Source organism: Limulus polyphemus, unplaced genomic scaffold (assembly GCF_000517525.1).
Source record: "Limulus polyphemus unplaced genomic scaffold, Limulus_polyphemus-2.1.2 Scaffold356, whole genome shotgun sequence".
Taxonomy (NCBI): Eukaryota; Metazoa; Arthropoda; class Merostomata; order Xiphosura; family Limulidae; genus Limulus; species Limulus polyphemus.
Genome location: NW_013665966.1, coordinates 317,800 through 328,722, shown reverse-complemented (window position 1 = coordinate 328,722; position 10,923 = coordinate 317,800). Strand labels below are relative to the sequence as shown.

At 34.0% G+C, this 10,923-nt stretch overlaps 1 protein-coding gene across 4 annotated transcripts in view; it reads right to left on the bottom strand.

Moving 5' to 3' along the window:
* Nucleotides 1-3,296, bottom strand: part of LOC106457647 (octopamine receptor beta-2R-like) — a 56,917-nt gene extending 53,621 nt beyond the window's left edge. For all 4 annotated transcript variants that reach the window (XR_002610231.1, XR_002610230.1, XM_013917080.2 and 1 more), the window contains exon 1: nt 1,896-3,296. Coding sequence is in view for 2 of the 4 variants with exons in the window: in XM_013917080.2 (XP_013772534.1) it covers nt 1,910-3,154 (1,245 nt within the window). In the remaining 2 variants the exon portion in view is untranslated. The remainder of the gene's footprint in view (nt 1-1,895) is intronic.
* Between the last annotated feature and the right edge of the window lie 7,627 nt (nt 3,297-10,923).

Here is a 10,923-nt window from a genome sequence, read left to right as displayed (position 1 = left end):
CCTCCCACGACTAAAGCTTTAGTTTCTCTAGACTGTTTTATCTTCTAGAAGAATTTGAGTCTAGAGAAACTAAAGCTTTGAACACGGGATGTCACCTACAGAATCAAACTATCAATGTAATACTTCAAAGTTGATGTTTTCACTTTCTTTTACTTTAACATTATGGAGGACAGTAACATACCACTGTCTATAATGACGTGATATTTCTAATTTAAATGAATTATTACCACAATCACTAACTACTGATCAAATCGTAATTTCTAGTCCTGTTTTAAGCAGCAAACGTTTATTGTTCCTTGAATCTGTTAAGCCAAAACACAGTCACAGAGGTTGGTGGAATACATTCTAAGATTTTATTTGTTTTGTTGTAAGACAGATATTTTTGAAATATCGTCCCAGATTTAACATCATCAAATTAAAAAATAAAAATAAAGGACTTTTACTACTGATAAGTTAAAAAAAGGTATATATTAATAATTGTAAAATTAAGATCATATTGAATAATTTATTGATTTGGTGTATAAGTAATAATAAATAACTATATTGGAATTTAATTGGAAAATTTACATATTACTTTCTTTTTCTTTTATTACACAAGCTTTTCGCTCAAGTACCTAAGCCTTCGACTAGACGTAAGCTCGTGTAATAAAATAATATTAAAACAGCATACGGAGTGTCTAATTATGTTCCAGTATAATTAATTAATACTCGTGTTATGAGCTAAAAATAATAAATCATGGTTATGGTTAATTAACTCCACCGAAATTATAACTTACCTGGTTGAGTAAAAATTAAAGAAAATTAAATTCTAAAGTTACAAATGCCAAAAATAGCAATTTAGTACCGCAGAGGTCTTATTAATTAGTGGATGGATAAAAAGAAGAATCCGGGTTTCGATAGCCCATTGTGTAACTTTGTGCTTAATTACAAACAAACAAATAGAAGAACTGTGGTGTTACAACACGAAAACATATTGCGGTGTTAATCCTGACTTTTCTAATGCATTGGTTTAAACAAATTGTGAGTTAATGTTTAGTGACATTTTTGACAGAGTTGTTTATGAACTGCCATTAATGAACAAGTCGTCCACCTTAAAAATGAAAATTGTTCTCTGAATAAGGTTCAATATTTGTATACTATTAGAGTTGTTCTCTATTTTGGAGCTAGGCGTGGTTCATTGGTTAGCGTATCGGAATGTGAATCTGTAGATACATGGTTCTTGCCCCCTTTACCTCACAAAAAAGAATCGCACTCCGCAGTTATGGGTAGTGGGTGCGTTATAAGGATGATGGCCAAATCCCACTGTTCGGTCAGACAAGAATAGCCCAAGAGTCAGCGAAGGGTGCAGCTAGCTAGCTAGCTTCTACTACATCAGTTTAAAATTAGGGGATGACTAGCACAGATAACCTTAGTGTAGCTTTGCGTGAATATCCAAAAACAAACAAACGTCCCCTTGTTTGTAAAGCAATGTAATGCATAATAATAATGTCTACTTACTCCTTAATTATATTCTCGTATTTCAGGCTAGATACTTAGAACCTTTATGTTAAAACTGGGGCTGAAGCTAAAACATGCTAACAGACCGATATTTCACATTGGGGCGATATTCATGACCAATAATTCACACTGGGGCGTAACAGATTTCAATCCATTTGATAAACAACTATTTTGTATCATAAATTCATTTTCATAATGCTGAATAACTGAAAGACAATATCTAATTGATACGACTGGGTGTCTCTGCATAAGAGATAATGAAACTGTGGCAAAGACTACTTAATATTTTTAATATATCTATTAACTGATCAATTTATAAGTTACTTAATTCACTATTGTGACCTCAGAACAATGAAACATTCTTAAACTCTAGTTTTCCAAATACAAAATGCTCTTACCTGCGTACAGCAAATCAGTCGCGAAATGATTTATTTTCTACTAGGCCAATGTCTTGTGTCGCTCTGTATGAACAGTTACACGGCACATTCGTGCTCTCTCTTCGGTGATTGTCCTGTAGTGAGATTCGACGGCACGCACAAAACATCGATAGCAGGGTTTGTTTAAATGCTTCTCTAAAGTCTCTGTTAAAGTAGGCATAAATGATAGGGTTTAAAGAGGAGTTGAAATACCCTATCCAGAAAAGAACATCCACAACGATGTCAGGACAGTAACACGCATCTCCACACATTGTTATCGATACGTACCAGAGGAAGAAAGGCAGCCAACAAAGGATGAAAGCACCCATAATAACACCCAGCGTCTTAGCTGCCTTATGCTCCCGTTTCAACTTAATCAAGTGACGTTTAGTAGGAGTAAAATGTCCACTTTCGGTGTCATCACAATGTGAATATCTGTGTTGAGAGGCGGAGTTGACCCCACCAATTGCAGTATGGTCAGCACTGGGTCGATGGTACAACCCAGACTGGGATTTTAGCAGTGTCTTCTCCTGTTTCGAGGCTTCGAGAAAGATCTTCCAGTAGGTGAACAGCATGATAAAGCAGGGGATCCAGAAGGATACACTGGATGAAATTATAGCATAGGGCTTGTTAACCACAAAAGAACAGTCCTCTGGATGACTTTCTTTGAACTTAAGATGGTCTGCTGTTGTATACCATCCAAGAAAGATAGGGATGAAAGAGATTAAGGCAGACGAGATCCAGACGCAAATGAGCATGATGGCAACAGTTCGACCAGTCAGTTTGTTTGGATACTCTAAAGGTTTGATGATTGCATAATAACGATCAACACTGATGCAGCAGAGGTGCATAATGGAAGCCGTAGAGAAGAGTACATCACAGGAGTTCCAGAAGTCACATGTAATGGGATCAAATACCCATCTCCCGGCAATCTTTACACTAGCGTTAAAAGTCATGGCAAGGAGAGCCACTAGGGTATCAGCAAAGGCAAGGGATACAATAAAATAGTTGGTTGTAATCCGGAGTTTGTGGTGACGAAATACGCTGACAATAACCAAGGTGTTGCCAAATACCGCAGCAAACATAATAATAATCATGGCACATGATTTGAGAACCAATGTGAGAATGTCGTCCCACATATCGGGATCTGTTTCCATGTAGGTGCCATTGCTGGTGTTTCCCTCAACAGAAGAGTTGGGTTGGATAAGGACAAAAGTGCGTGTATACCCGTTAATCGTCATTTTAATTAAATAAACTTAACACTCATTTCCCCATCACTGAGAACTCGCAATTGAAACGTAACCTTACAATATGCTCTAAGGTGAGAGGAGCAGCCTCTCCCTAGGCGCACAAGAGCGATGTTTTCCTTCTAAATAGGGGTGGGGGGGCTGCACTAGGCTCAGCGGTTTTCTGCCAATACGAGCGTCTATACTTTGTCGCGTGTAACTGAGCCGTGAGCGCTCTCACGTGGAAAAACTGAAGTCTTTGCCGCCGCAGAAGCTGAGAAATAGTATAACACGCACACTCACAGATATATGCGTCTTGAAACACTCACGAACTCGGACACCTTCAATTACTTTTGTTTCAGAAATTAGAACTTATAGGCAGAACATTTCACAGAGATAGAGACGAAATTGATTGCTTTGGTTCTTAATGATCATTAGGAACAAATTGCAATCCTTTTCCCACTATTTCGTGATGCCAGCCTCAATAGTTTTTAAACGCATTATCGTTTCGTAACTTGATACATATGATTATTCCTTTTGTTTCTCCATGCTGCTTTAACTTTTATTCGCAACAAAGAAAGGCGAATACCAGGTTGCTTTTTTGATACAAAATTAAAATTTTACAATAAACATATTAAGTGTTATAAAGAATGTAAGTATGAAAACTGCTTACGATAAATATTTAATAAATCGAGGCCAACATTTTAGAGCTTATATATAAGAAATATTTTGTTACAGGCCTTCAAAAATATCAGCATGTATGTGTTTGTGCACGTATACATTTGTGTTGCTAATTTTAACTGGAAACCATGTACACTAAACTCATTCTACTCTCAGGAATCTCTTGTAACAAAAATAAAAACGTCTACTAACGTAGTCTTTGATGTAGCACACTGCTTAGTTGGACCTGTAGCTGATACGCCTTCCTCCTGCACTTTAAATAAAACAAGGACGAGAATCTCGGTGCTTTTCACTTGGCTACCACACACGGTATAAAACATCACAGTTCACATTCACTGTTATCATCCTTCGTACAAGTAAGCTTACAATATCGCGAGTAATTAATCACCTGGAACCTTTGTAAATATAAGGTAACACTTGGGGAAATCCAAATGCTTGAAGGAAACATGTAGAAAGTAGTAAAAACAAGAGGGGAACATTACATATTCAGTTAGGGTAGGTAGGAAGTTATAGCATGTGATTTGATTTTAATTGGACTTTTGGAAAGTTAAATGAAGCTTGGAATAATTTGTTTGAAAGACGTTTTGTTAAGAGTAATTATCTCGAAAGAAATCCGAGAAAAAAAACCTCAGTATACGTTACGTGAAAACGAGAGTTATTTGGTAACCTGACTACAAGGCAGTTAAGATTTTACTTCATAACTTCCTTGTTGATATAGTTGTAGTCTGTTATCTTAATTAGAAAAAATATATATTTTCTGCCTATTTCGGAAGACCAGTTTCGAAGTTATTCACGTGTTACAGTAACATATTGAGATAATCCACAGTTATCATAGACTTTCGGGGAAGAAAGTTTACGAAAAATACTATCTAAAATTTAATTGCGTAACTATTCCATCGATGAATCATAATAGTATCTCGTAAAACTAAAATTAATATTTCAGTTCTCCCAAACCTGTTTCGTCAATTCAACACAGGCGTTTAGGCAACGTTGTTCAACAATGTGCTGTTCGAGGAGGTTCAGAGTTTGTAGTTAATCAATCGTATATAGCCGCATTAGTCTTAAGTTCAAGTAACAGCAGAATGTGGTTTGGTGGCCGAACGGAAGGACCAGACTTTTCATACAAACTTTCGTAAACATCATTCAAAACATATACAAAGCAAGAAATGAAGTACGATACTTACTTTTAAAATTAATGTAAATCTGATCTAAACTTGTACAAACCAAGGAATGAAGTACAGTAATTACTTCTAAAATTAATGTAAATCTGATCAAAACTCTTACAAACCAAGGAATGAAGTACAATAATTACTTTTTAAATTAATGTAAATCTGATCAAAACTTTTACAAACCAAGGAATGAAGTACAATAATTACTTTTTAAATTAATGTAAATCTGATCAAAACTTTTACAAACCAAGGAATGAAGTACAATAATTACTTTTAAAATTGCGGTAAATCTCATTAAAAACTTCTACAAACCAAGGAATTAAATACAATACTTACTTTTAAAATTATTGTTGTGACGGATTTATTATTGTACATTTATTTTAATATCTACATTTGTTTATATTAAATTCACATTTAGAAATATGCATAGCTTATAGTGTTAAATATGTATTGCGAAACTTTCATCTATTCTCTAAAGTTGTAGAAGATTCTAGAGTGTAAGAATCAACAATATTTGTGTCTACGTAAACCCTTAATATAGCGTGTTAGTATTGTTACGCAATCTGAATTTTCGAGAAACTCTCCACACGTCCATAAATGTAACCAACGCGACAGGATCTATTATTAGTTTGCTATAGTCAGTGTTCTATAAACTTCGGAAGCTATAACTGCGATTGTTATAACGCTCATCAATCGGAAAACTTCAGATATTTGACCAGGAACATTTACAAAGTTCGAACATTACAAATCATTTAACTTCAATGGATTCTCATCGGACATTAGTATTTTTACGAAGATATTATATAACTTCAGCGGTAAAAGAAACTCGACATGTAATCGACGTGTGATTAGAGAGAAACTACAGAGCTAGCTAGCTCCCTGATGAATTGTACCTACGTTGACTTGAAATTAACTCGCTCCATTGTGAGCCATTGATAAGATATCAATGAAGTTCCAGATTAGAAAGAAGACTTTATATTGCTTGTAAGTTTTTAAAATTTTTGTATATAAATCAGTGTTTGTAATAACTATTATTGTAAATTGCATTGTTGTTTGTGTATTAAAATATATTTGTATTAAAAAAAAGAAAATTGTTTGTATCAATCTTGTTGGCAAATATCATAAACTGACTATATATGTCGGCTTTAACTTAACTGCTAAATCCAAAGTACAATTTAACTACTAATTTTAAACTATCATTTAACTCAATTTCAGGCTATTTGAAATTCTAATACGTAACATTGTAAATCTGATCAAAACTCTACAGACCGAGGGATAAAGTACATTACTTACTTTTAAAATTATTGTAAACCTGATCAAAACTTCTACAAACCAATGGATGAAGTACAATACTTAGTTTTAAAATATTACTGTAAATCTGATCACGCTGTAAATGTATATAGGCGTGATTTAGTACGTGTAATATAATTAATTCTATTACTTAGAAGCTCTTTTGCACCTGCTGCATAATTGTCACTTTTGCCTAATAGAATTAGGAAAACCGTTTCTAAAAATATATCATTCTATTTACCACTTGTTACTGAGTTATACCGGTTTTTCAGTGGACTCTATATTATATTCGTGTTATTTCTAGTTGCTATTTTCTTGCTGTTACAAAAAATCCTAGTCTCGTATTCTTGATTTTCCCTTGTCCAGGGTTACTGATGAATTCTTTGAAACCGGTATAACTCAGTGACAAATGGTGAATCAAGTGATAGATTAGGTTCCATATTTATCTTTAGTATCTTAAACAGCTTGTCTTCTAGATAATTTAGAAGAATAATTTAGTGCCATTACTGCTACTTATTTGTCACATTTTATATAAACATAGGTTTAATGCACAGGGTGTCCAAAAGATCTGTAACCATAGGCACTTCAACGAATTTTACAGAATGTATTCCACATGCTGTCCTTGTAATTCGAAACAAGTTTGGATTAACAGTAGGATTAACTCAATCTTCTCATGCTTTGACAGGGCAATAATCAGTCACATATCTGAAGTTAAGAAAAACTGCAAATAACCTACGGTTCCAAAATTTTCGGACGTCCTGTAGAGAGTAAACGACACTTTAATACATCTGAACAAAGTTTTTACAAAAGTAATAGCGATTAAAGTTTATTGTTGGAAAAACCAGTGTTACCTTAGATATAACGCATCGTGCGTTGTAATATGGAACACATTTTAGCTATTAAAAATAATCTAAATTTTACTTCAGTAAAGTAAATTGTCGTTCACCCATTTGTCTCATTACCTCTCACTGATTTTACTCTATGAAAGCTCTAAAACGTTTAAAATGTTTAATTGAGTAGTCTAGTTTGAATGTTTTATACTTGTATTTGTTTGCATTTAATTCCATCTTGCTTTTTACGCATTATACACACACACAAATATATATATATTCACATGTACATAAACAATTATCTTTTTCACTCCACTTGTTTTTTTCCCGGATGATCCTGTACATCACACTAGAAAATTAACATAAATTGAACGTATCCGTTTTTGTTAACCTTGACATTAAAATATTACTTGGTTATATTTATATGAGAAAAAATAATGTCCTAATATATAATGTCGAATACTGCTAAGCCTTTAGATGGTATCACCACATGAAGAATATAATTGTTGACTATTATATTGAAAATATACCTTTAATGGGCTCTCTGTACGTTCCGTCAATATACTTGGACATATTTATTTCCCTTCAACCAAACTTAAGATCTTAACGGAGCCCTAGCTAGTACGACGAAATGTTGTTATTTACAGAATGTTGCTCGGAAATCCATGCACATCGCTCAAAGTCTGTTGGAGATCGATTTTTAAAATTAATCTAGCAAATAATAGACAACTCTAGAAACCATCTGATAGTTGTATACTTTATTTCTTTTATATGTTTTTACACACAAACTGTGCTCACTTTTTCCAGATATGTTTTTACGTAACTCAATAAGGAAGATAATAGTTTAGGAAATGGAGTATTTTATAGATATATGAACAGTGTCTTTTTAATGTATATAAAAAAACAACAACAACAGATAGTAAAACAAATCTTATTAGCAGCTAGTACATTCTTCACAAGCACTGACCACTGTCTAGCGTCGTCTCAGTACGCTCCTGCTAAGCCTCTGAATTACGATTTTTAACAGTTGGTCCCATTCCTCAGCTCGCGAAGAGTCACGGCCTTAACAAGGTGGGCCAAAACGGTATTTTGGAGAGGGCCTTAGATATATACTATCGATTCCATTTTTATAAATTGAGTGGCCCACACCATAGGAATAGTAGTCCCCATCTGAAAGAACTACTTTAAGACAGCTTGGGCGACATCTGTCATCAGTAAGGTTCTTGTAAATGTCTAGGATCTCATCCTTGTACTGGAAAGCTGTTAAAAAGCAACTGTGACGTAAATGAGAATCAGTCTTGTGACGATTTATTGTTTTATATTTATTTTAATATCGACGTTTGTTTAGGTCCAATTCATATTTAGAAACATGCATAACTTTTAGTGTTAGATATGTATTATGAAACTGCCGCCTATTCTCCAAAGTTATAGAAGATTTTCGAGAGTAAGAATCAAATTGGGCATATTAATAAGCCAAGTACCTGCATTACTCTAGTAGACCTTTAAATAATTGTTTGTTCTGAAATATTCATGCAAAAGCAAATAGCCTCAACAAATTAATATTTTGAATGAAATGTCGTGCAACAAATCAAAGCACGTACGTAGCGGGGGTTCGCACGAACATCCTATTTTTGTGATGTAAAAGCATTATGCTTATATAGTTATAGCGCAGCTGCAATTGTTTAAGCTATATTTCATGCAAAATTGCTTCCAGATGAAATCTTATAGCACTAATTTTTACAAAATATCTGGGGGTATGCCCCCCGTAGATATAGCATGTTTTGGATGCTGATTGTGCTTCGCACGATATGTGTTGGCTTTTGATCTCACAAATGAGAATCCCCCTTTCAAACGTTTTGCGTACGGGCTGAAAACCGACGGAATTTTTAAAGTAAAAGAACAGTAATATTAATTATCCGTTAAGTGGAAAAGTATCTAAAGTATGGTGGTCTTGTCCGTCCTGTAGTTTTGGGCAATTTGACAACTTACGGACAAATTCTTTGAACGCCGTACTCAAATGACATTAATCGTGCTGCGAGTATAGTTAGCGTGGGTAAAAAAAACTAGAATACTGATACTTCACGCAACTATCACGTGCTACATGCCACGTGATGTGTGATGTATATATGGTGGTCTCACTTTTTTGTGAATACACAGAACAAGCTGAGAGCGGCACGTCTGACATCCGGGTTGTTACTTGACATTGTTCTACAAGGTAATGTACTTTGTGTAGCAGGCGAACATTTATCTTGACTGGTGCTATCAGGACAGAGTAGACAATGTAATAAAACTATAAAAACATTCTAAAGAGCAGAACATGTTGGTGATTTATGACTTGCTATATAATATTGTTAGTAATAGCAGCCCGAAATTATTAGAAGTAGGTGAACGTCAATAGGACAACAACATAGATGAATATTATTAGTAATAGAATAATATTATTAGTGGTAACTAAACATTATTATTCGGGTGTGAACATTGTTAGAAATTGCTGACCATTAGTCAACGTTATTGAACATACTCAACAGCAATTAAACAGTGTTAGCGCTAGATGGAGATTGTTAATAGCTGGCAGTAGTAGATGAACATTGTTACAAACAGTGGAACGTTTTTACAAACTTAAGATCTTATTATTTTTTTTTGCATAAAATACTGGTCATAAATAAATAAAACGAAAAACCTGATTCAGTTCATTTAAGTATCGAACGTTAAAACTTTTTCCAAGTAGAAAATATAAAGGGTTCTTAGATGCACGGGTTTCTTCATGGTTCTACAAATTATATAGTTTACACAATGGTCTGTGATCCGACTTAAAAATAGGACAGCTGTACCACAACGAAAATATTTCATTATTATATTTCTCAAAACTTCCTTCAGTTATGTTTGTTTGTTATTAAGCACAAAGCTACACAATGTGTTATCTATGCTCTGCCCACTATGGGTATCGAAACCTGATCCTAAGAGTTACAAGCCCTCAGACTTTCCGCCGAGCAACTGGAAATCTCTTAATTGCAACAAAAACCCATGATTTGCCCTAAGTGGCTCAGCGGCAGGTTGGACGACATATAAAGTTAAAAATCATGTTTTGATACCTTTGATGGGCACAGACCAGACAGCCCATTGTGTAGCTTTGCGCTTAACAACGAAAAATCAAAAGTTACGATTTAGAAAGAATTCCTGGCTATAGCCATTGTATTGAACTGCTAAACAAACTCCCGTTTTCGTACCTTCATTGACCATTTATCTATCATTTGTGTTTAATTTATATATGATAATAACGAAAAATACATGCTATAATATTTACATACTTTATACATATTGAGCAAAATTTAACATTATGCGATGTATAATACAGTTTTATAGAGTTGATTGTAAAACAAAATGTATCACGTAAGGTACTGAGAATTTCAATTGAAATTTGCACTACTTTCCTGAAAAAAGGCCTTTATCTTAAGAAATGTTTCTTAGAACAGTGTGTTTTCTTGAACACTCTTAATTCTGTTATTTTCAGTGCAGCCTGATTAGAATTTCCCCAAATTAAGATATACATATTGTAACGAATTTGTTATTATATCAACGTTTGTTTAGATTAAATTTATATTTAGAAACATTCATAGCTTTTAGTGTTAGATATGTATTGCGAAACTCCCGCCTATTCTCCAAAGTTATAGAAGATTTTCGAGAGTGAGAATCAACAATATATGTATATATTTAAACATTTAAATGTAACTCAGTATTGTTACGTAAGACTATAAATATAACCAACGCGACGCGCCAAAGAGAGTATCTATTAGTAGTTTGCTATAATCAGTGT